Source organism: Diachasmimorpha longicaudata, chromosome 2, assembly GCF_034640455.1.
Source record: "Diachasmimorpha longicaudata isolate KC_UGA_2023 chromosome 2, iyDiaLong2, whole genome shotgun sequence".
In the NCBI taxonomy this organism is placed as follows: domain Eukaryota; kingdom Metazoa; phylum Arthropoda; class Insecta; order Hymenoptera; family Braconidae; genus Diachasmimorpha; species Diachasmimorpha longicaudata.
In genome coordinates, this window is record NC_087226.1 from 11,486,918 (window position 1) to 11,513,614 (window position 26,697).

At 38.6% G+C, this 26,697-nt stretch overlaps 2 protein-coding genes across 6 annotated transcripts in view; one reads left to right on the forward strand and one right to left on the reverse strand.

Annotated features, from left to right (window-relative positions):
* Gfrl (Glial cell line-derived neurotrophic family receptor-like) overlaps positions 1 to 26,697 on the reverse strand; it is a 161,129-nt gene that overhangs the window by 104,710 nt on the left and 29,722 nt on the right. The gene's annotated exons all lie outside the window — the stretch shown is intronic.
* On the forward strand, positions 16,926 to 20,259 carry LOC135170259 (pancreatic lipase-related protein 2-like). Its single transcript, XM_064135937.1, has 7 exons — positions 16,926 to 17,266; positions 17,711 to 17,916; positions 18,110 to 18,213; positions 18,529 to 18,827; positions 18,926 to 19,147; positions 19,504 to 19,755; positions 19,828 to 20,259. Exons 1-7 carry the CDS (start codon positions 16,984 to 16,986, stop codon positions 19,905 to 19,907), a joined length of 1,446 nt encoding a protein of 481 aa, XP_063992007.1. The 5' UTR covers positions 16,926 to 16,983; the 3' UTR covers positions 19,908 to 20,259.

Below are 26,697 nucleotides of genomic sequence, written 5' to 3' on the forward strand. Positions count from 1 at the left end.
TTTAGTGTAGAGCCCCACGGGCATCTCGAGGCAGTCGTCAACTCCCTGGCATACACCGAACTGCTACACAACTTGGAGGTAATACCGGATGGAGTGAGGGAGTGGGAAGTGACACCCAGGGGGTTTACATCTCTCGTGATTGATAATGTATAGCCACGGTATTAAATTTGTACTAAATTCACGGTGGTATGAATGACTGATTACTCTTGCAGAAGAGTAAAATGAACCGGAGAGTATCTTTCACCTTCCGCCTGAATGTATTATGAGAGGACGGATATTATTCGAGATTTTACGAAAATTCACTCATTTCCAAATTTTGAAAAGTCTTTTAATATCACCGTGCAGGAAAAATTAAAAATAATCGAGTACTCGTCTAATCGACGGGTCTAAAAATTCCCCGAAAACGAGGGAGTAAAACATTTCTCAAGAGAATAACAGTGTTGGTAAATTAAAAATGAAGAGATCACTAGACATTTTAAATTATCCTTGAGATTTAGACATTCCTGAGAAGATAGTAATCATGGAAAAATCTCCTGGTGCAATTATATGGGAAATGTGTTACTGTTAAACATTATTTTCTCCTCCGTAAAGAAGGTCAACCGAGGTAAATCGGATTGCAACGCATTTCCCCATTTTCGTCGGATATCTCCAGGACTTTTCGGATTTACCTCCAATTTTCCGTGTACTCAATCACCCACTCCCCCCGCCTCATCCCCCCTTTCCGCCTCTTCAGCTGGGAAACTTTTTCGTGGAGAAGGAAAATATCGATCTACGAGGAGGTAAAGGTGTAACGAGAGACTTAATCGAAGCGACTCCAATTTTCTGGCTGCCTTGACTCGATATACCCAAGTCACTGCGCATTGGGGACAATTTTATTCGATAATTATTCAAAAGTTTGGACGAAGTTGGACGGTGGAGAGGGGCAAAAAGTCGATGAGTAAAGTGCCGGATAAATTGCGGTGAGTTATTAGCATCGTAAATGTCTCATCTGGATCGAATGAATGCATCAAAATAAATTGATGAATTCGGGTGAAACTTTTTAATCCGAATAAATTGAAATTCTGGTGAGGAGCATGATTATTTCACAGCCAAAATAGTGGAATGAAAAATGGGGGAAAAGAATAAACGATGAGGTGATGAAAAATAACGGATAAATTGAAGCTGCGGGTGAGGGGATATTTGGTTAAGGGGGGGAGGGAGAGGGTGAGAATGAGGACGAGTAACCGCGATGTGCGGTTCTCGATAGTTCGCCGATGGCTTATCGGTCATTTTTCACGTAAACGAGAAGGATGCCTGCCGATTTTTCAACGGGCCATAAAACTCGAATTTCTCGCCCTGTCGGCCACTTTACCCACCCTATTGCATGTCTCTCGACTCGCTCGTAGTGGAAAATCTTCTGGCACATCGTCGCCTGATGGTCGCTAGTCTCAAACTTCTTGACATCTATCCCTCCCATGACATCAACCATATTTCTCACCGCCGCATTGACTTTTTTTATTCTTTATTTTTCATTCATTCTTTTTAAAATCGTCTCTTTACCTTCATTCACGCTGTGGCCATTTATTTTTTCGATTTTTCTTATAGTTGCTGGAGCTTTTCGGTGATTTATGCGTGGCAAGTACAGAGAGTTCGTGACACCTTGGACGAGGACGGCGCTTGCCTGGGCTACGAACGGGAAAATTCATGCATAATTTTCACGGTGATTCGCCCAGTGAATTAATCTCAATGAAAAGCAGAACGAAAAGGGATGGAGGGGTGAGAATGCGGAGGTGGAGGAATGTAAAATAACGAGTGTTGGAAATATTTAACATATTGTTTCCTAGAGTTTTTATTGAATAAATGACATCGAGTTGATGAGACAGACACTTCGTGGGGTGGGAATATGAATATAAAATTGTGAAGAGGGAGGAAATAATGTATCTTGACTTTATTAGAATTATCGTTACTCACGTTTACCACCAATGAGATCATAGAGTGATGAAGATCACTGGTGGGACGATAACACGATAACATTGTACCGGTACAGCAAAATTTATCAACTGTCCTTATTAAAGTTTGCTATCTGTGTACGTTTAATGAAAGTTCAAGATTCCGGGATTATTTTGTTATTTCAGCTTCATTGCCATTACTACTGTGAACGGAGGGAAAAAGTAATCGAGGAAATACTTAATATAGCACTGTAATTTCTTTTTTTATTATCGGTTTCATGATAAAAAATCAGAAACATCAGGGAATCACTCAATAGAGTGGAGTGGGTTATTAAAAAATTGCCAATATTTGCGAATTGATTCTTCTCCACTCCCATCGTTAAATTCTTCATAGCCGTTTAATTAAAATATCGAGTGTTGGGTGAGTCTATCTTGAATGCGATACTCAATTTTTTTTAACTCAGTCCATATATTAGGAATATTTGAATTATTAATAATTATTTCGTATATTTGAAACTTTATACACGTTATCTCTCTAATTCGATTCAACGTAACGGTCATGGAAATCATCGCCAAATTATCCATGAAATTTGAATTCTTTTGTCTCACTGTAAACATTTTTTTATCAGGAAAAGCGCGGAAAGATATTCGGAAATGAAAATTTTATGTGGTTACGAAAAACAACAGAGAGATCCCAAACAATAATTCCCATTTCAATAGCGACCTCGTTAATCGAACCCACACTGTTCCGGTGGAAAGGACATTCACCCAAGGCCGAATACAATGTCCACCCGGATTATTTTTACGAACCACTTTTTCCGTTTGAATATTTCATGAAACTCAAATGCGATCTCGTTTTTAATTTTGACTGTTGCCATTCTATTGTCGATTCAACCTTATATTGTTGCCCTATATGATGAAAAAACTACGTCCATAAAAATTCAGTTAAGAAAATCTCGAAAAAACATTTTTCATTGTCCAAACTTGTCAAGGAAAACATGAATTCCTTGGACGACGCGGAAGGAAACCATAAAAACTTGAGAAAACGTAAATCATGACCGCATTATGATTGACTGAACCAGCGTATTAGAATGATAGCCCTTATTGCGTAAGGAAGAAGAGACCACCACAGAGGAGGCAATTAACTCAGATTTCCTTTAATCCTTGGCTTCGTGGAGAACAGCTGCACACGCAAGCAGACGTTGCCTTCGTCCAAGGACGCCCATAAAACTACCACAGCCCTGAGCCGATGGATCGCTCACAAATAACATCATAAAAAATAATCCAGATATTCTCCCAACAAAGCTTAATTAAAGGAATATCGTGCGAAAAAAAAACCAGCGTCGAGATTTTAGCAAATGATGAAATCCTCGATAATTATGGCCTCGATCCCACTCCTCGGTAATTAAAAAAAATGCAAATAAATTATCTCCTGCAGATCCTAATCAATTTTCTGCCGATTACTTGTGACAACTGTCTGACAAATCTATCGGGTGAAACGTTTTGAAATCGCTCAATGTCTACTACGTGCGCTGAATACTATGAATTTATCAGTAAAAAATTTAATGTATTGGTAGAAAACCAATTATCCACTTGTTGAATTGGAAATTGAACTTGGCCCTCAAGGGGGCATGTGGGGATCTCCAGTCAGTCCCTATTGTTTTGGTGCAGTCCCATGGGGATAGGGGAGAGGTGGTGGAGTAAGTGAAGGATATCTGATAATTAATAATAATGGATGTGCTGGATGATCAAATTATTGTCACTTTTCTCCCCAGTAAATTATTCAAAAAATAGTATTGGACATGTCAAAGTTTGTTAAAAATGAAAACCAAAAAAAAACTCGCGAAAAAGATGAGTTATTTCTTTGAAGGGGATGGCAACCTTTCGGATGAGACATTTGCCATTTAACATTTGACATTCCGTCGTGTTCCCTAGACGATTTACGATTCCTCTAAGACCTTGAGAAAATACAATATGCATGTATACGTTTTTTCTCAAGGGAACCGACGGTTTCTATACGAGCATCAAAATTTTTCTTAGAAATTTCACTCCACGTACTTCACCAACGCAGAAGTCTTCATTATCAGAACATGCGATTTCTCTGTACGGTGAGAGAAATCTTCAGGTTCAGATACCAGTTCTTAATGGGGTATTCTCTTTCCCCTGCAATCATTCAGCATAAATCGCTCAAATTAAAGCCTCCGGTTTGAAATTCAAATCAAACCTCTCAGCTTGTAGAATGATTAAACAAATTGCAGACATTGTCGAGGTGAAATTCCTTCCCCTCAGTTGATGGCAAATTACTAGGGTGAATGGGAATCAAGGGAATGACGGGAGATTTTCGGGCGAGTGGAATTTAGGGTGATATTTTATCTCCACCGGTGCACATCAACTCACGCAGAAAGTGTCAAGGTTGACTTGATTGAGGGGAGAAGTAGGATTGCAGAAAATTTCTGGAAATATATATTCGTAAAAATATTTTGACCATTAGCATAAATCCGTGGTTCCGGTAATTCTTGGTTTTCTCAACTAAAAGTTTTTAACTCTCCCCTTTCCAATATTTTTTTTATTCAGATAGCTCAGGATTTAATTCAAGGATTTATTGCACATGATTCAAGGGAAAGCGCAATCTTCCAATTTCTTTAATTAATTATTGTCAGTCATTTGATCGAAATACCGACGTAATATAAAATCTGTTCCTTATTAGACTGTATCCTTTTCACCGTATTAATCATGTCGCGAAGTCCTTATTCAGCCTTTCAATACCATTATGATCATCAAAGTTTGTCGATTTAATATCCCACAGCGTAAACTAGGCAAAGGCTTCTTGGTTGATTCTCTTCGAGGTACTCAGCACCCCAGTTTCCTTATCCACATCCACAGCTCCCAACAAAAATCGATTAATTAAATAATTAACATCCGCAAACTTGGTTGGGAACCACTCGGGTGAATAATATCGGCGAATATAGGGGAGGAATCTTCACCTAAATTCGCCGAGACTAATCACAGGGAGTATGATTTTCAGTGTATCGAAAAAATGATAAAATCACTTCATGAAATATCTTGAAACAAACTGTCATCATCGAACTGTCAATTATCATGGAAGTCTTCCAGTCATTCTCAAATTAAAAATAAATTCTCGTGAAAGGATTTTTTTTTCTCAATCCCTAGCCTCAAATGCTCATTCAAATACCACCCCAATCGTATTCTCCATCTGATTGGCCCTATCAACGTAAAAGCTCACGGAATCACGAGACTGCATGACCCCCAGTATAAAATTATCTTCAAAAACTTGAAGCAATCTCCACTCAACCCTTTGCCCCCTAAAATATCCAAGCAAGATCGTAACTACCAATCTGAAAACAAAAGAATAAGCACCCTTAAAGTATCAACTTACGACTTTTCTTTCCTCATTATCCCCCTCCCCCCTTCCCACCGCCCATGTATTAATAATAACGAGCAGACTCATCTGTGCAGATAATCACGAAACTTTTTATCGAAAAGTTATTCACGAGTTTTTAAACTTTCAGCCCAATGCGCCAATTTAAGAAGGGAAAATTTGCATCACAAAGACGCCTGACGTGGGATTCACGGGCGGGCATATCCGAGTAGGTTTTCGTGGCCTCCTTAGCTCAACCACCCACTCCTCCCTCCCCACTGGTGGTGCACCTATCGCATTACAATGTTTGCGAGTAAGAGAGAAGAAGAAACTTAAACCCCAACAGGGATCTCTCGATCCTTTCCTTAGCTGTAATGGCCCACCCGGACGTTGAGATCTACCACTCTCTGGGTCTCAAGCGAGAACCTTTTCGCAGGCACCACGCAATCCGAGTATCAATCAAGTCAACCTCACCGCCAGCAACACAAACCCCAGTGGCGCGATACCAACACGTAAGTTTCATCGAATATGAAATGTATTTAAAGTCTGATAACGCTCGGGGGGGTGGCAAGAAAGCCTCAAATGACACAACGTATGAGGGAAGGTTATGACCGATTGCCATTTTTTTTTTCTTACCTGCGATGAGCGTGCCGAGAGTCATCTTTAGGGTTTCTCACGTGACTCACGTGATTTCCGAGGAAAAACTTGAATGCAGTGTAGTGTATGTTGGTAGGATTAAATGAAGGAAAGGGGTTGTTCCATCATTTGACTGGGGATGTTCATGGGGAATAAATCATTGTGGAAGTTGTTGTGGGGTTGGTGGGTTTTGTGAAGAGTCATTACAGGGGGTTAATGGGCTTCTGACGGATTTGATGAGTTGATGAGGTCATGACCGACTCAGGGCGGTGACGGTCATCCTCGGAGTTTCTCACTCCAGTGACTTCTCAGCGAAAGCTCAAATTCCAGTCAGTTGGTTTTATCAGGATCAAGGAGGAGGGATTGCCTCTGTCCTTTGACTGAGGATGTTGATGACAAATGAGTCACGTTGGAGATTGTTGTGAGTTTAATGGGGCCTTCGGCGGGTACTTGCGGAAGCTTAATGGACTTTGGGTGAGTTTGGTGATTTTGGGAGGAATAGTGTATGGATCATCCCAGATGAGCCTAGAAAATTCATGGATCATCTAAATGTATTGGATATCATTATTAATTTTCAAGAGCTCAAGCAGTAAATATTTATCGAAGGAGACTCCCATAAAAAAATTGTCAACAAGAAAGGATTATATCTTGATTGAAATTAAACTGAACAATAAATTCGGAAATGAATTTTCTGGAGAATTTTGAAATTTTCCAGAAGAACACAAAACTCAAAACTTTTACGAATGAAATTCCGTTTATGATTTAATTAACTTCGTTTATTCGCGATTAAATTATATCGTTAGGTGATTACAAGGTTTACACTGAATAGCTGTAGTTTTAGGTCTTTCGTGGTCATTATGACTGACATTATTATCACCATCTGGCGTTGCATTCATTGTGGCATAACCGTTTTCAACGATCGGTATTTCTTCCATACGACGAACACACGGGAGTTTTCTTTGTAGTTTCTCCCATGACGTACGTAATATAACGAGAAATACTATAACCCAAGGTTTCATATTTCGAATAGATAAATAAGATGGGATTTATCTATCATGTGTCTAGGGGCGGTCACGCCAAATTATCTATTTCTGATTAAAATTCATGTCAGTTGTGACTATCACAGGAATTATGATCGCAGCATCGCAGATTAACCCAAATACGTAGATGATCATTTGAATGTTCTTGACGATCCAATGGACTCTCAAAAACTTATTATTTAACGTTGCGTGCAACAATTACGACCTCTTGGCTTTTTATGTTTACTACCTACGTCTCTTCTGTTTGCTGTTAGACATTTATGTTAACCTCCTTTGTATAACACGTATTACATTCATTACCTAGTAGGAATATGAAAACCTCAATGGGTTTATTATCCCCATACCGTTTATTTGTCTTGTCATTGGCCTCGGGTGCCTTGATTATAATGCACAAAACAAGTAAACAAATAAATATGTTTTTAACGTTTAATGCACCCGAAGGGCGCAGCCTATGAGAGAAAATTACGACTGATTGTAATTTTGTTGTGTTATGAGTCCGGTAAAAGTTACTTTCGTAGTTTTTAGGTCATTCGCATGATTCTGTACTGAAATGATTCGTATTATAATACAAATGTGCGCGAATAAATAAATTACAAAAAAGTCATTCAATTCTGCTTCGTTAAAAATCACGCTAAATTACTTATTCATTGTTTTTATCACTTGATACTTTGCGAGTAATTATCTGACAGTCTATAAAAATATGACTCGTAAATAAAGGCCATAAAAACTCCACCAGATTCACTCCAGCGTGTTGTCCAAGCGTATACGTCAAAGTTGTCTGTTCAAGTATGTTTGCGAATGAAAAATTGTTTTCATCAATTTCCTGAGGATGTGCATGACGAAAGATTTATTTCGCAGATCTTTATGGATTTGATAAGACCAATGGAGGCTAAGTGCGGGTGGTTTGATGGAGCCCTGGTGATAACGTAATTGACAGAGATGGCATTGACTTTACGATGTCTTGTCATATAGGTGTAGAATTGATGGTTTTCGAAAATCAATAGGTCTTAAAACCGCTGCTAAGAGGCACATCAGCAGCTGTCAGCCGTTGTCAAGAGTATTTTTCCGAGTTCGATAGCGTGTCAATATTCCCGATCCTCCCCTCTCCCAAATAGTACCTTATCAGAGATATCCAGAATGCGAAAGATATTTTTGCGCTATCAAAAATCAGCGGGAATTTATAATTCTCCGGAAAAATGATAGATTCGTTCGGTGGTGCAATGAGCGTCAGATCACTGATAACAATTAACGACAGCGGTCAATTAACCTCGAGTATGTTAAGAACGAGAAAGAAAATCAGAGTGACCCCTGAGTATTTTATGACGCCGATCTATCAGGATATTGCGTGCAAGCCAGACTCACGATATTATCGGACACCCACGTAAAGGCAATTTTCGCGTCTTAATGATGCGCAAGTGCAACTTCTTGGGCACAAACGACCCTCTTTTTCGACGATGGCAATTGTGGATAAGGCCCGGCGACACTGTGGCCAAAGAGGCTTCGGCAAATTGTCGCACGAATTGCGAATATGTTACAATAAAAAATACTGGCGACAAGGGTCAGGCATCTTATTTAATGTGCGACAGTATCACGAGCGTTGAATCGCGATATTAATCGACGAATAAGGCGGGATAATTGAGGCGATCGAACGTCACGATTGGTTAGATGACTTTGGATGACCTCGTTGCGTACAGAGGTGGGTAAAGCCACCTGGAATTTTGGTCTATTGCTGAGTCTCTTTGAGGGTCGTATGGTGAGTTGAGCTGGGAATATTGTAACAAAGGGCCTAAGATAAAATTTCACCCGGTGGGATTCATGGAAAGGAGAGAATTTGCCGGGTGAAGCGTGAAGCTCTGGCACTCGTGAACAAGTCCCATTGGCCTCGTCTCAGGGATTCGCTTTTACTTTCCCTTCACACTGAGAAGTTACTAGTACTATCCATCGGAATGTACGTGTCACGGTGGGATAACGTGGTCGCTGGATAAGTGTCTTCTGGTTCAAAGTTTTGTGGGGTAGAGAAGATGGAGAATATTCTGTGTTTGGTGGAAATCATTCTGAGGGTAACGGCTCTGGGGGTAGTCGGAATGCCTTAAACTGTCGGAGAAATTGAAACTGTCCGCATCGTGTATGGTGGAGAGATGAGTTTCTTAGAACGGAGCAATTCAGGGAGCGAATCCAGGGTTCCATTCAAAGATATTTCCTGCAGAGCGGTCATAAGAATTTCGAAAAATAAAGAAATTATTTTATTCGGATTTACTGAAGTAAAATGATTATTGAATGGGTTCAATGGTTTACAGTGGGTTATGCATGACGCGAAAGTACTTGGAGATTATTTTCAGTAATCGTGTTCTGATAATTTAATGAGAATAAATTTGGATAATTGATGACACTCGACTGTCGGATAATGAACGCTTTGTCGGTTGACTAGTTTTAACGATAAAGCGAAATGGCTAATAAATGAGTCATACTCATTATTACTGTGATGTTAATCCCTTTAGGTGATTATTAGAATTAAAAAATCGAACATTATAATATTCTCCTGCCTTTCCTCCCCATGTTTTCGTCTTTTTTCTCTCATTTTTATTGGAAAATTATCTTTGTGTACTAAATTTTTCACTGGTGGATTGGATAGTTGAAAAAAATATTCCTGGCTGAATTTTTATTACTATACCGGCTACTAATGGTAAGATAGTATCATTCAGAATTTACGAACATTAAATTTTATCGATACTTTATGTGCTTCACTCAAACATTTAAACATCGAAATCATGTTCTTGTGATTTTTTTTTCCGATCATGTCACGGTGAAATAACTATCGGAATAAAAATTGCTGTGTCAAATTGTCTCGCTTCAGACACGTCTCACGAGGTAATAAAACTTGGTGGCCATAAAAATTAATGATAACTTGATTTTATTCGTCGGTTTATCACTGGCATGCAACTCATGATAAAAATGGCAACGAACGAAAATGATATTTTATAAAATTTCCGAGAATCGTGCACTGCAAAGCCTTCCAACAAAAAAACCCTCCCAATACACTTCGTCCAGTTTCAACAATTTTCTAATTGATTCAATTACTTCTCTTCTCCATAATTATCCACCTCAGCATCTCCCATTTTATTTACCTCTCACCTCAAACAAAGAGCCTTGAGGAATCCATTAACAAGTACCTCAACCACTAAATTTCACCCATCAACTTCCCTAAACGATTACGACACTCTTCGCTATCTCCACAATCCACTTTTTTCCATCCCCTATTTCAGCCCAAAGTCCAAACAAAAGGGAAAAAAATACATCAACGGTCTTAATACCAGCGCTTCATTTTATTTCCACAGCTCGCAAATCGTGAAAGCCGAGTTAACGACCTCCATGGCCAATTTGAAATTTAAAGGACAGAAAACTTAATAGTAGAGGGAAGTGAGATACATACAAATGTGTATATATATATATACATATATATATAGATTGTCTTTCAACTTTTCTTTTCCAGGTTGTACCACCGGACGCTTTCATCACGGCCGGACGGTAAAACAAAGTTTTCCACGAGACTCAGCTTGCTGAGTTTTGTAGGATAGGAAATCTCATCCACCGAGGTTCGAAAGAGGATGAGACAAGTATAGCGAAGCGTAAAGATAAAAAAAAAATCTACTCCAACAAATCTTGCCATTAGTCAAAAGAAGAAAGTTGTCAAACGGAAAACTGTATACTCGCACTGTTTCTTTCCAAACACCTTCTTTTGTGGAAATATCTGCTGTTATTATTGTGAGTTCACGCTGGTCATTAGTGATATGACACAAATTTTGCATAAAACTTTCTTTTTCGACCAGCAGAGTTTAAATCAAGGGCGCAAAAAAATTGTGACCACCGAAGATCTTCGAAAAATTCAGAAAAATCAGTGGAAAATCTTTCAAAAATTTTCCTCGTGACCCAACAAGAGTTTTTGGAAGATGTTCAGAAAATTTTAGTTTGTTAAACAGTATTCGAGGTAATATTTCTGTGTTACGAGCAACTCTCGCTCTTCCTCCCCCACTTGTGAACCTTAAGATTGTGCTCACTAGCATTTCATCACAAAAGACTTATCCCTCATCATTCTCGGAAATTACCGAGGACATTTTAAGCTAACAGCAGTTGGGGAAATAGTTGGGGTGAAGTTAAACAAACGGTAGAGTGAGAGAGGGTTCAGATAGTTGTTAATACACGGTGCTACGTATAAATCAACGTACATTCAAAGTCAGATAGTAATTAATTAAGTCATTCCTCTTGGTACTTCATTATGACAACGCTACACCAGAGATTTTGGGTGTGGAGGGGAGGGAGGGCGGTACTGGCCTTAATTCGTGATGCTTTTGACGGTGAACAAGTTGCATGGTTATTTATTGTTGCTGGAGGAAGTTGTGAACTGTGAGATTGTGAGTACCACTCGTATTTTTGAAAAATAACCAGCGAAGCTTTTAAAAGTACTTGAACTATTTTACATCGCACCGTGAACTTTGCAAATTTCTTTCCTTTCATTTTCTAGAAAGTAATTGAATGTAAATTCATCGGTCTGATGCCGAGATTTAGTCTCTTGGATTTTGAAATTATGGAAATTGAATTGTGGAAACTTTGTTCAAATTCCAATTTCATTTTCTTATATGAAGTCACTATGGTGCTAATAATTGAGCTGTTTTTACCTCATGACATTTTATTTTTATTACATTTTAGACAAATTTATTGATTTTCCAATAATGAATTGATTTTTCATACAATTTTGATACGTAAATGAAGCCAGTTCTATGTATAACACGTTTCATATTTTCATCAGTTTCATATATTGAAAGTAGCGGCTTCGACGCTCTTCTAGGAATGACCTATTTTCCTGATTCGTTCACGCAACGAAATACTCATTGATAACTTTCTCAAGTATCCAATACCCTTGTGAACTTTTACACAGTCTACGGATTTTCAGTATAAAATTGCTTGGAAAGTTTTCTTTTCCGGAAATCGCATTATCGATTGAATTCAAACCCTCGACAAAAATTCAATCAAATCATAGTAACGCGCGAGTCAGAACGATTCCACTATTATAAAGAAGTGAAAACAAGGACCTCCATAAAAAAATGTACACTAGTTTTGTATCCCCCAACCAGCGAGCAGATTGAAGTCAACAAAAAATATTTGACTTTCTAATGAAACATCGGTTTACGTGCTCATGCAGACGCCGGTGAAAATCCATTAATCATACGATCTCCTCGCCGTTGAGAGAAGATAAAGGGTTTCAACGATATCGAAGCACTCGGAATTCCACCCGAGTAAATGCATTTGTATATTAACAATCGATGAACATTGATTCGCCTCCTGGGTATCAAACGTATCAGAAGAACATCCCCAAAATTTTCTACCCGCAAACTCACGTAACCGCAGTTAGCCCCATCCATTTATGGATTCACACCGTCTCGTAAAGTCGTGAAGATTCGAGTCGTTCCCAAGAGGAACATGTAGAAGTTCCACATCCGTTGAAACTATATTCATTATCCCAAAATTCGAATAGCAATTTTCAGTCTACATGTTCCCGAACCCCCAAATGGCACCTAGAAGAATTGAAAAGTTGTAAACATCTCCTGCAATTTTCCATCATCAGATCTGCACATGTGTTCACTGACTCCGCAATCCGGTTTTACTGAGAAAAAAAAATTTCAGCCATGATTGCCACCGCGACTAATTTATTTCCAACTCACCCCCAAGAAGTTTTCATCAAAAGTGAAAGTTCATTCCCATTCACCGTCATAAAACGGAAGACTCATAGAATATTCCCTACAAACCACAATTTTGCTATTTACGGAGACACAAGTTTTCATGAGTGCAATTAGAATCATTCCGCAAAATTTGACGAACACTATTCACGTAGGTACATCTGAAAATGAGCAAACATCCACAACAACCTGAATTACCCCCCAATTTTCGTGAGAGCCCGGAGAATCGTGTAATCACGTCTTTGAAAATGCCGTCAACCAAGAAAACCCGAGAAAAGAGATGAACTCTCAAATCATGATTAAAGTTTTTGGTGGGTTGTCTTTTGAACGAACTGAAATATCTCCTTGGAGATTTCATTCCTTTGAAGGTACTGTAAACTTGTCAGTAGTTCTAGTCAATGAAATGTCCGGAACTACCGAAGGTCTCGATATAGTCACTTTCCAGACACAAAAAAAAAACGTGGTTAAAATACACAGCTGTGTGGAGAAAAGAGAGGGAAAAAAGTTGAGGGTATAAAAAAAAAAGGTAATAGAGTGTAAAATAAAACGTGTAAAAAAGTTTTGTAGAGAAGGAGAATGATGGAGTGGGGTCTGTAACTCGGTGTACGGGGCTCAAAATCACTTGGCCGTGAGTTCAAGTAGGGTTGCGACCCTCTCGATGACTGAGGAGCATACGGTGAATCAAAGCAGGTCGAAACAATAGTGTATACATGGAGGACTCGTGTCTCTGTGATGCTAGACAGCGACAAATAAAAAGTGGTCGACGGAATATTACAAGACCGGGACTTATTGGGTTATGGTGAGTGTTACCGAGTGAAAAAGGATTTTTATTAAATTCAGAATGATTACCTCCTGGGATGATGGTATTGGATGGGTGTAATGGGGATGTAAATGGTCACAATCCTGTCGCTGTGAGTGGCATAGGAAAGCTGGGGGATTTCCGTCTCCGTTCAACACAATCGCATCCTTTGCAACGAGTGAAATCGAACCCTGGGGGAAAGGGACTAATGCTGACATTAGGGGATTTCCGGGTCTGGGCATTTTGTCATCAAGTGCGATACCGAGAACATTCCCGAGAGGGAAATCAAATCAAGTGACAATAGGAAATATGTCAAAACTGATTTTCCTTGAATACTTGGATTTGATTGAGCAACAAATTCATTTTGTCTAAGAAGAACTCGATCGAGTTTTCTCTAATCGAATGGATTCGCTTTCAAAGTTTCGCTCCTGTGGGAAAAATCAGGTATTGTAAATATATATATTTCACTGCAATAAATAAATATTTGTCTGTTTTATGAAATGCCACTGGTAGATGTCGTTGAGGCAAGGCGCATTACGTCCTTGTGACGAAAGAGTTATTTATACACACATCAATGTACATAATTTCTGCGCAATACATCCATCAAGCTGACCTGATCTACGAAATACCATAATAAAAATTCCGATGAATAATTATCCACGACTAGCAGGCGACGGTGGAAATTATTCACGAGCACTTGAGTGCCTTGTGTGACGTAAGTAGCCACAACAACTACCCCCGTCAGTCCTCCATTTTCGATGGCTATCTTCGCGTGTGAAACCCTCCCCACAGAACCAGAGTCACGATAATCCGAGCTAGTCCAACTGTCACCCCACCAACTTTCTCACCACCTTGTACTCAAAGGTCCAAGAAATCACGAGTTTCATAAAAGTTACGGCGAAATGCCTTTTATCACTCCATGCAGTTCACTACCCCGGATTATTATCCCAATCGTTGCGACAATTTTTTTCCTGGGAAAGTTTTAATTAAAGTGAAATCACTTTAATCATTTGCCTCGTTGGAATAAAAAAATGACGGTTGAGAGGAGGAAAAAGGTAGACGATAAAAAAATTTATAGGATTTTGATGCTAATCCTTGTAGTTAAGCTGTGGAAATAAAAAAATTGTTCTATAAATAGCTTTGGTACGGGTGGATCTGGTGTAGAATCTGATTGGGGATCATGAGCTTTTTGATTTTCTCCGACATTTGCAATCATAAATTACGAAGCAGCTGGTAATTTTTTTTAGCAGCCCAAAGATACCGTATTTTTTACTAAATTTCAGGATATAAATAATACAATTTTATAGACCCGTAGAATAATATTTATGAAAGTTTTCAGTTCCCCTTTTTCGTGAGCACATAAATCCTTTTTCACCATAAAAATGTGTACTGTCGTGGAATTATTATTCCGTAAAAAGTAATATTATCATCTTTATCATGATACAGTGCTCAACTCTACTCCCTCAAAATCCTTGAATGCCACAAAATTCTCCTAACTAATTCCATTAATGACTTTTGAAAAAAAATCTATCCGTAAAAACCCGTCGTAAACTAAATTTGTATTCCCCCGAGCATATCCAATATCAGATGTGAAGCATCCCGTGTATAAAAGACAGGTAAGGACGAGAAAAAAAGCCGAAGAATACAACGGAATAAAAAATTCTGGAGGAGGTAACGGGTCTTGGTTAGTATGCAACGGGCTGGAGTCTACACTAAGCCGAGTATCCATCAAGCTGGTTTCGAATAGCGTTTCACCCCGTACCCACCAGCCAACGGTGTGTGGATTCTTCAGACCTAGAGCCGGAGAAGACGGATAGCGTGCGCCACAACAGTGAACCACTGGCTGACAAACCTCACCACCACACGTCTCTCCAACCCCATCCAGTCATCTCTGTCTATCCCTATTGCTCCCTCACTCTCTCCCTCGTCCATCCTCACTCCGCATAGCCTCTGGCATCTCACCTGCTAAAGCACCCTGACGATGTTAAATAGATTCCTGAAACTCAATAACTCGAACGAAAGGATCCAACGCCTCCGAACGTCCTGGGTACTTGCGCTCGTTTCCGGATCTATCTCCGACTTATATTTACTCGTGATATTACGTTCTATCAGTAGAAGTACATCGATTCGATGAGGTCACAGTCGGGGAAATCTTTGGAATTACTTGGGTAATTAAAACGTCGAGATGATTTCTGTGTATCGAAATTTAACAATTTTAGAGTGAATTGGCAAAATGAAATCTACTCCGACGAATTTACTTTTTTCAGTTCATCTGGAGTGAAATGTACGAAAAGAAAAATTCAGTGGAGAGGGGGAGGGGGGCGGAAGGTCAATAGAACATTCCTATGAACTTCAAGCGAACAAGTGCCTAAACATCTTCATTCATATTCGAAAATCAAACATTTATTTCTGCTGTATACTCGGAAAATGATTAATCCTCGAATATAACTCTCTCGTTCCATCATTCCATTACCGAATCCAATGTTTTTCCAAGAGAAAATTGGTTGGCGGAGGAAGAACAGGTGTTGGTGAATAATTAATTGAGAGGGGAAAGTGGAATGGTTGATTAAATGTTTGGGAAATAAACATATGTACATATTTCATCGAGTCGTACAGTGACAGCATTTTGTTAATTGTGTATTCACCTCGGAGGCAAGTGATTCCAACGGTACGTGAAAAACTTTACTGGAGATCAGATTCTCAATCGGAAGGATGTTGCATCAATTTTGCAAGAAATCGATAATTGGCCCTTCTTTTACCTAAGGGCCGTCGAACACAGTAGGGTAATCGTGACGGGAGTCAGGGAAATCCGTGCTTCAAGAGGACCGTGAGAACAACTCCCTGGTTAAATTGAGGTCAATGAGATAATAACATAATTACGCAAACGTGATCTGTTGACTTGATGTGTCTCATCCACTTTCCGTGAAGGAAGGATCATTGGCAAGAGTCAATATTGATAGCACATGGTAAAATTTTGATGACAATATGAGTAGGGAAAGTCTAAAATCGTACAGGTAAGAGTCGCATAGAATTATTATACCACACGGAGAGAAAAATATAATTTTTCCCATCATATTTATTTTGGGCAAACAAATGCCCGAAATCCTCATTCAAAAATCCGCTTTAAATTCTTGTCAAAAGAATATTTAATTGGCAATACAACAGCCGTCACAAAATCGTCGCAAAAGTTTTCGATTTTCACTATACAGACATTGAAATAATAACTCAACAAAATATTTAGCTCAATGTGAGATAAACATTATTGCAAAATTTTAAGGCCCTCGTCTTTTCGCATGGAATACAAAAACCGTCGTTTTATGCGGTTTTTATTCCTGATTTTTTTATTTTCTAAAGTGATTTAAGTACTTCCGAGACAGACGATAAATTGCATTTGGTGATCGTGCCGTATTATAAAAATTCCGTCGCAGTTCTCCAACGAGGCATAATTTTTCTACTTATCCTAGGAATCATGTGCGCGTTTTCTTTACTTGTGTGGTCATTGATGCTGGGCATTGTCAATGCCCAGAATATTTTAAATTCCAATTTTGAATTTATGTACCGATTCGGAAATTTAACATATTTCAATCGGACGCGATTCCGTAGAGACAAAGGGTCTGAGTTTGTGTGCCCCACTAACGATATTACATCAAAATTAGCCACATTTCTGCAGTTGACAGTTGCAGACTTCCGGATTATCACAGCGATCGAACGCGACATATCCAACCTTATAACGTGGACCCATGAAGACGAAGGTATATAGATCCAACGGATTTGACTGATCAGTATCATTTTTTGTGAATTAAGAAAAAAATCTCGTGCAACATGGAGAGATTTTTAATTTAATTTTTATTCTGAGTTAGAGAATTTTACCCTTCCAGTATAACAATTTTTATGCTGATAACAATAAACATTTTTGAACAGTTTACAAAGATTTACCTAGTGGCGCAGTAATTGTTACTCTATCAACACAGTAAAGATTAAAATACAATTGGAAGGGAAATTTTTTGGCTTCTGTAGATCTTTCAAAAATCTTCTAAAAATATATTTAAAAAATCTGGAGAATTTCCCTTGTAACAAATACGTTTCTACGCGTGTACGTACTAGAAATTGTTTCCCCAAGTTCGCTCCGTGTGTCCTACGTTTCAAAAACCTCACTGATATCTCATGAAATCGACTGTTTCTATATTTCTGTGCAGATGATTCAATAGTGTTGTCATTGTACGTACGTTCCAAAAATGAAGTTCAGGGAGGCCAAATTACAAAATCTTTACGAGTTGATATTGCGGAAATGAAAAAAATAGGCTTTGATCCGAAAAAGAAAACTGTCTTTGTCTCGCATGGATTCCTTGCCTCTGGTCGTGTTGACTGGATGGACCGCATGATGGAGGCCTATTTAGGATACGTAAGAATTCACTGACTATTTCAAAAATAGAGTTAATTAACTCTACTCTATAGTCCTCCAAAAAAATTGTAAAAATGTCTTTCACTGAATGAATTCTCTCCATTCCGATTATCAAAAACTGGTATGAGTTAGTTGGCAAATGCGTCGATATCAGTCGATATCATTGACATTGATTTATATAATTTTTATTTAGGAGGATGTTAACTTTATTATGGTGGAGTGGTATAAGCTGTCAAACATTTATCGTTACATCGATGCTGCTAAGAATACTGTGACAGTAGCGAACCAAGTTAGAGAGTAAGTCTCATCATCAGTGAATATATTAAATTTTGTTCAAGGGAAGTTCCTAACTCAACATATCCTATAACTTTTTCCCTATGGAATTGATTCTTTGAAAAGGTCTAAGTTTGCCCAATCATTTAAGATTAAAATGTTGTGAGGAAACGGTTCATTTATGGTTTAACAAGAGCCTTGGTATGTCGGACCATTATTGGAATAATATCCACTCTATAATATCGAATTCCATGCTCCGTTCAAGAAGAGAATTAAAAAAATTACCAAGGAACCAATAAGACAAAAAATTATGCTAATGTTGGTGCTCATAATGTGTAGTTTGGCAAAGGAGATTGTCGCAGCCTATCCCGCTAAGACCAAATGGGGAGAAATTCACTTAATTGGGTTCAGCCTGGGTTCCCACGTGGTTGGAATGATTGGCAATCACTTCAAGGATCCATCCAACGCTCCCTTAACACAATGGCGTGTTGCTAGAATCACAGGTCTGGATCCGGCCCACCCGTGCTTCACCGATAGTCAATTTTCATTGAGCAAGAATGATGCACCGTTTGTTGATATTATTCACACCAGCGGAAATCGACAAATGGGAATGACTCTTGGCATGGCTAAGCCAATAGGTATGATCGTCCTTTGTCTCGGCAAAGGCTGCAATTATAGAAACTAAAAAGAATTTTGTCACCTGTGTAACAATGCCTCACATCCTGATTTTTCCCAGGTCATGTTGACTTTTATGTCAACGGAGGTGAAATTCAGCCCGGTTGCGCCGTACATTTGAAAATAGTCCCGGACACAGTAAAAGATTGGGCTAGAAAACTTGCGGATTTCCTGCTTAAAAAAGAATTTCCCGAATTTGAATGGTTCGTGGACGTGGGGGAATGGATACTTGGGAAAATAACAGAAACAGACACGTACAAGGACTTGGAGGATTTTTTGCCAAGTCAGTATCTCATTGGAAGTGAAGAAGTAGTAGACAGTAACTTTTTATTTTATCAGGATAAAATCTTGGTAACCCAGAATACCATTTGAGTGTACATTAATCTTCAACAAATTTGTGAATAGAAATGCGGTAACAACGACACATGACACACTGTCATAGAACAATCACGAACAAATATATTGTTTTATAGTAGAATTATGAAAATTTTGCTGCCTATTAAAGGTTATTCCAAATTATCAGTTGATTCTCGCAGATGGAAAAAATTAGAATCAATTAAATTTTCCGGCGGTTCAATCATTTATTCTAAACTTTCAAAATGCTACTGATTACTAGTCAATATGACCAATTTTACACAGATCTGTACGTGGGTTATTGCAGCCACGTAGCGGCCCCCGAGTTATTTATCGAATCGTTAGACCTGGCTGCTGCTGGTGGAAAATCATCCTTAACTGGGATAGAGTGGAATTACGATGTCTGCGATGCATTATCTTATGTTTATACCCACACCTGTAATCCCCAAAGAAAGTGCCAAAAGTTCGGAATCAAGGCCCAACCTGGAGTGCAAGGAATATTTTTTGTGCCCACAGCAAAGCATGCACCTTATCATGGTTAATATTGATATTCAGCTATAGAAACCATATCATCAATTTCTTTTTTAAATTACATATTTTTTCCGATAGAACTCAATGATGATGACGTTAACGAAATCTCGGTCGAACTGGAGCGACTTCGATCTGAGGGGAAACCCCGTTACATGTAAGTAAAATATGGACAACGAGATGGAACCATCGATACCTATTAAAAGAAAAATCAACTTGAAAAGGACATATATATTCTATTACTTCGCTGTGAAACTTTCTGTCGCTTCGTATCATGTCAGAAAGATATAAAAATTATTTTATGTAAAATGTAATAAGTTTTTATTCTCTGGAATTCACGAATGACATGATGCATTTAGTATTTCCGCTACAATTATCTCTCTTTTGATAACTCATGCGAATAATATTAGACGACGTGGTCACCAGTGAACGATATGGAATCTTATAAAATAAAATGGAAATACAGCATATCACAGGAATGTTCAATGTTGAAAAATAAATTTCTATAAACCACTTTCTGCATAAAACATTACGAAATTTATATTGCGCTCAAGAAATACTCTGCCTCTATTCCTTAAATAGTGGGTGGGATTTTTCGTCGGAAAAATGGCTCGATTTACTTAAATATACTTAGGAAGAATTCCATCTCATGAATTGCTGATAAACAAATCACTATCACCAGTGAAACACTCAATGAACCGAAGAGTTGTGAATCACAATAAGGATTATCGTGTGCTTATTGAACATTCCTCCATGACCTATTGACTCAATGAATTTTCCCGGAAACATTGACGCTAATCCATCGTCGGTTACTCCACACCCCTTCCTCAATAACAGCCGTTAAAAATAAACCATTCAATCTGGCAATCTAAATAATCCAAAGCAAATATTTCATTGAATTGTGCTTCCCTGTCGATTGAAAAAAAAAAATCGCAGCGACGAACTGCGGAAACAATTTCAACAATTTCAGCAACGCAAGATGAACTTGTGCATCGATGAGCAGAGAGTAATTATCCCCTCCCTAAAATCTCCATAAAAAGTTGATATATTCTCCCTTCTCATCAGCATCCCCCCACGCTCCATTGAATTCCACCTTAATCCCATTAAAGAATTGATCTTAAGCGATATTTGCACCTCCCCCACATCCTCCCTTGCTCTCCGCCTTCCCACCCGCCCCAATTCCTCCACCTACACCCCCGGTATCCATGCAGTTCATTTTATCATGTTTTAATGAACGACAATTTTATGTAATTTTATTTTTGCAAAATTTTTCACGAATTCAAATAATTTGGACATCTGGAAAATGTCCATTTGGAAAAATATTCTACCCCTCAGATACGAGATGACTGTCATAAAGAAAAATGGTCAGTTTCTCGTCATGTGACAGAAATTGTCATGCCCTGTGTCAGTGACAGCCACATGACTGTCAGGCAACCTGCCATGAAATGCACTTGCATCTCTAGTATGGGGTAGTGAGCGCAAAACTTGGCCTCAACATCGCCTACTCCGGCCATATCCCCCAACTACTTCTGGAAACGAGAGAGATTCTTGAGTCCCACTTACACAAGTGAAAGCACCAACGCCCTTGTACAGCAATTCACCGCCAAAATAAGGGACGAGGGAGGCGAAGGGAGAAAGAGAGAGAGAGAGAGAGGAACCCGTGAAAATCCCACCCTTGCACTAGCGACGCAGTTGCCCTTGTGTGTGCTTTACGGGCCAATTTTCCAGTCAGTGCATTGCATTCGCCCTATCCAAAGCAAAGCATTATGGCTCTGTCTATGGATTTCCTTTTGGGTTTACGAAATATTTCGAATACGAATTGAAATTCCACATTTACTTTGCAGGGGGCTCACATACCTCAGGCGATTTGCCGTTAGTGTATCGTTTTATTTGTACTGCGATTCACAAACATTTCCTGGTGATGTTGGGACATGTGAATTTGTTTTAGGATTGTTAATTTTGGAGATAGAGCAATGCAAATTTTCGCAAATTGTTGGGAGTTAACGGAGTGTTTGAGGAGCGGATGGATTCAACTGCTGAGTGCAAGTGAGAGTGGTACATAAAAATTGCAGGGAGTGCAATTTATTTGGGGATTTGAACTTATTTTGAGAGAGCGTTTGAAACGAGGTTAATCATTCATTTCGAATTTTATGAATTTTGCAACGTCTCCCACTTCTCTTGACATATGATGTATATTTACAAAACTCCGAGAATAATTGCGGAATAGATCTAATTGTGGTATATTTAATTTCTCGACCGGATGCGACTCTTTTCCCTCACTTTTCGATTATATTATTTAGCGCGACAATACTTCGCGGTTGAATGATTATCGAGAGAATGTCGATGATACAATCAGTTCAGATCCTCAAATTAACCTCAACAATCAGTCATTTTCGTCCTAATGGTGTCCACCCTCTCTGGTAACATTGTCGGCATGTGGCCCTCAGCATTTGATCAATAATGCAGAGAAGATAATTATCTCATCCACTGTGATGCCAAGTCCCCCCCCCAATTTGCCAACCATTCCAGTACTCCATATGAATGAAGGACACTCGGTACAGAGCAATAATCGTAATGAGAATACCACAATTGTCCCGCCATGCCCCAGGAAAAATAGAGATCATCCCCTTTAATAGGATACTCGATCCTAACATCGCACTTTCTCTTCACGTTTTCTACGTTTATCTTCGGAGAAGAAAAAAAAACAGCCCAATGATATTTGATTCGTCGCAAGAGTTTCCACTGAATTTTCTATGACACTTTCAGGTTAACAAAAGAACAAAATTTAAGAGGAAAGACCTTTAATAAAATACACTGAGAAAAAAATATCATTTCTCGATCAAATATTCTTCTGAAAAAAATTTAAAGGGTTTTCTCAAAGCGTAAATATTGCCATGAAACATGCTAATGTAAAATAAACTTTTTCGTAGGTAGTAAAAAAATATTCTCAGTCCATAGTGCGATAAGAAACTATGAAAAATACTTTGATATTTTTACTGAAAAACCCCAAGATCTGACATGAAGAATTTTCAGATAAAAATGGTTAAAGGTATGCTCCACTTTTCCTCCTCTCTATTTCTCCCTGATGATAAAAATCCGACAATGAGCATAAGTTGAAGTAGAATAAAAACCTCGCAATGTGAAATATGATAATTTACGAGCTGAAACCCTTGGGAAGATATAGAATAGGCGTTGGAATATCCCGTTTTAGCGATGAAAATTCAATGGCTCCGGAGTCGTTTGCCGTTCGGATTAGAGGCGACAAATTAGGCGGGTAAAAAATAAAGAAAAAGGAAGAGGAAAGGCGACGGCAGTGGCAGGGAAGGGGAAAGAAGTACGAGGACGAGAAAATGAGGGAAAAAGAGAGAAATAGCCAGTGCTGAGGTAAAAGTGAGAGAGAGAAAGGAAGAAAGGCAATCGCGAATTACTGAACCACTGGAGCGAATAAAAACCCTGCCTATATCTCGAATCTACCCGAAGTTTCGAGCCATTAAAGCTCTCTCCCACCCCCCCACAATTGCAAACCTCGTTTTTTTTCTCCCTCGTCGTATCTGTCTCACTTTCTCTCTCTCCAACTTCCGAAAAATTTCAACCCTCAGTGGGTACGGGTTACCCTATTGTAACGAAAACCCTTTCGGGAGGGTCTCGACTCCCCTCAGCGATCATTCCCCATTGTGAAAAATACAGTCGGGTTGGGGGAATCAAGGACGAGGGAGTTACTAGGGAAGAAATTCCAGACTCGATTTTACCACTTTATACGAATGAAAAAAAAAATAAGATCACGGGGGGAAGGAGCTACAGTAGATAAAGATTTTCTGAGTCAATAGAATCCCCTCGATTTTTCATCGAATGGTAAAATTGACTGAGAAGAGACTTCAGTAGGAATTTCAAGCAATTTTCTTGGTCGTTTGCGAGTATATTTGGCAATAAGTAAAACTGTAGGGAGATAATTTTTTATAATATTATACTCTTGTTTAATAAAAATGTACCAAGAGTTATCACTACCTGATTTCTGTTTTAGAAAACCGTTTAACGTGTCCGAAAAAAATTAATCATCATGTATTTATTTTATAACTATACATCTCAGTAGATGCAATGAACGGTTTGTTTTATATAAACGAATAATCCTTCAATAAAACGGTAAAGTAATTCATTATTTCTCAATGCACATTCGCAAATCAAGGGATATTCAATCTTCCACGCTTCTCAGTTTACGATCGCCTATACCTATGCACCCTATACCTATATTCCCGAATTTAATGAGCGTATGTACAAAGGCATATATACCACCAGGGATTACCGATATTGTACTAGGGTAGAAGAAAGGACACTACAATTTTCAATGAGAATCCATAAATTGCCGAGTTTTCTTGAATGACCGGATAAAGTAGGACCTATCATGATATTTTTTCATCAATATTTTGTGGGATTAAAAAACTGACGAGACTCCATTCATCTCTCCCTATGTGAAAAATAAACGTACAAAAATATTTTAATCCCTGCATTGCAAATTTTTTAGATAATCCCGGGAATCCCAGACGATAGGGGATGTAATTTGCGAATCATAACCGTATTCATTTTCCCCATTTTTTCTCTCAATTTTGTTCTCCTGCATTATCGTCTGGTGTAATGCTACAACAAATTGTTGAGCAGATGCCGAAAAAACTATTAATCCTACTAAAAAAATAGAAGAGAAGTGTTGTGCGACAAAATCGTGCAGTAGATGCGATAAAATGTTTTTCAGCTGAACGAAGGGGTGGAAATCCGTGTGTTTTTTCACTGGCTGTCTGAAAAATCTATAAAATCCTGGGATATTTGAAACGAGCACAAGAAAAACGTCAAGGGGCATCGAACATTATCCAATACGGTTCGAGAATTCCAGATACAATATATCTTTTTATAGCCGATTGCAATTCTCAAAAAATAAGAACAATAGAACACAAGCATGTAACCAGTTTTTCCCTTCTGAATTTATCATGTTTTTTTTTTCAATGTACGTGAATTTCAGAGGAAGGGAAAAATACCATATGGCAGGGCAAAATTATTGATAATCCCCACCAGTGTAATCCCTCAAAGCTTGTCGAGATTTCACCTCGCGTATCTCTCTAACTTATAATCCCAATGGCTCTATTCCACTCTTATCGGAATCTTCGATCCAATATCTGGTGAGTTTAAACACGATATAAAACTGCGGGTCGAGATTGAAAGCCTCCCACACAGCGAAAATTCACCTAAACTATTTAATTCTTTCTCATTTTTCAATCACCGGAGTTGTTTCGTGTCCCGATGAGGGACTTCTCCAGAAGATAGTGGCGGCGCTCAATAGGCAGCGATACGTCATTTTATCATTCCAATTTACCACAATGCCTGGTCAACAAGTAAATACGATACCATGAATGCACTCTCCCATCGCAATCGACTATTAAATTCCGCTTATAAATCATTTATCCGCAATTTGAGAACACAATCTGAAGCAATAAATTATACCGAATTTTATGAGATTGTAATAGACAATTCCACAATGGACCAGTTGCGCTGAGCCGTGTTACACAAATAAATTGTCAAAATATATTTATACTTGAAGTGAATTTATACTACTGCCCTCACCGCATTTTTTATCCCATCCAAACTTTTTCTTAATCCCTCATCATTTAATACTACAAATAATTTCCAATTCACCCGCATCCCCAATTCTGTTCTCGAAAAGCTGAAATTAATTAATCATCCCTTAGGGGGGATCGATAATTTTTAAAATTGTCAACAGCCCGATCAAAGTATGTGAATAACGTGATCAAAAACACGATAAAAGAGAGAAGCACTTGAGTATATGCGCGAGCCGTACCTCGATATGACTTTGTTGGGGTTATAAGGCAAATTGTTAATTAATGCACTAATTAATTCTGCGGTTAACGTGCACCTCCCGTGGAAACGCCATGCAGGCTAATTCCATAAGGCATATACCCGACCTGTGGTACCGCTTTAGTGTTTGGCAAAATGTAATGCATATGCTTGTGTGTATGTGGCTACCGCTTGGCTGTCGCGGCCTCTTCCGATCCGCTGGCAAAACGCGAGAGACTCGCTTTTCCATCCCACCATCCCCTCAGCCCTAGTGGGATATATGTATGCTTCCTTTATCATCAACACATTAACCCGATGGGAAAGAGAGAGAGAGAGAGAGACAAAAGTCAGCAATCTGTGACCATGCGGGTTTACGCAGGTGAGTGCTGCACGTACATTAAAAAATATAATTAAAAAAATACACAAGGGAAAGGGGAGGAGGAGGCAATGAAAAGTCGAGGCGGAAAAGTTCATGGCATTAATTAAAATAGTGCAATTGCACTCGTGAAAACACGAAATTGACCTATGGAGTCAAATTGAGGGAAACTGATAAAAATAAATAAAATGAAAATGAAAGGCCCAACTTTGATGAAAAGTTGAGGAGAATGGAGTCCATAGCTGGTGTGCAATTCAATCTCTAAATTATGTTTTAGGGGGTGAGTACACTAATTGTGTATCTGGTTTCAGTGGGTACGGAAACCTGGAGGAAAAGAGATGGGTAACAGGAAACCTGGGGAAGTATATTTTTTTTCTTCAGCCGTTTTTGAGAATATTTATACGTTGATGAAAATGCCGGGTATAATGTGAGAGTCAAAGGAAGGGGTTGGTGATATTCTGGTGAAGACATGAGAATTTTCTGTTCACCACGTCTAGGAATTCAATTCTAGTACTCGGATATATTCTTGTAGTGTGCGGTTCCAATTAATTTAGAAAAAAAATTAATTAAATTGGAGAAATATTATTCTATTTTAATACGAACAGCTCATGCTCAGCATGAGTGATTGAATATTCATTCAGATTATCTGCACGTCATGGAATATGAAACTATAACCAAATTGAATGATTTTTGAAATGTAAAATCCGAAAGTCTGATCCATGATGAATGAGTCTACT

Coding starts and splice junctions, on each gene's coding strand:
- LOC135170259 (XM_064135937.1), top strand. CDS start 16,984: ATGTGCGCGTTTTCTTTACTTGTGTGGTCATTGATGCTGGGCATTGTC. Junction 17,267..17,710: donor GTGGACCCATGAAGACGAAG/GTATATAGATCC, acceptor ATTTCTGTGCAG/ATGATTCAATAGTGTTGTCA. Junction 18,828..18,925: donor TGGCATGGCTAAGCCAATAG/GTATGATCGTCC, acceptor GATTTTTCCCAG/GTCATGTTGACTTTTATGTC.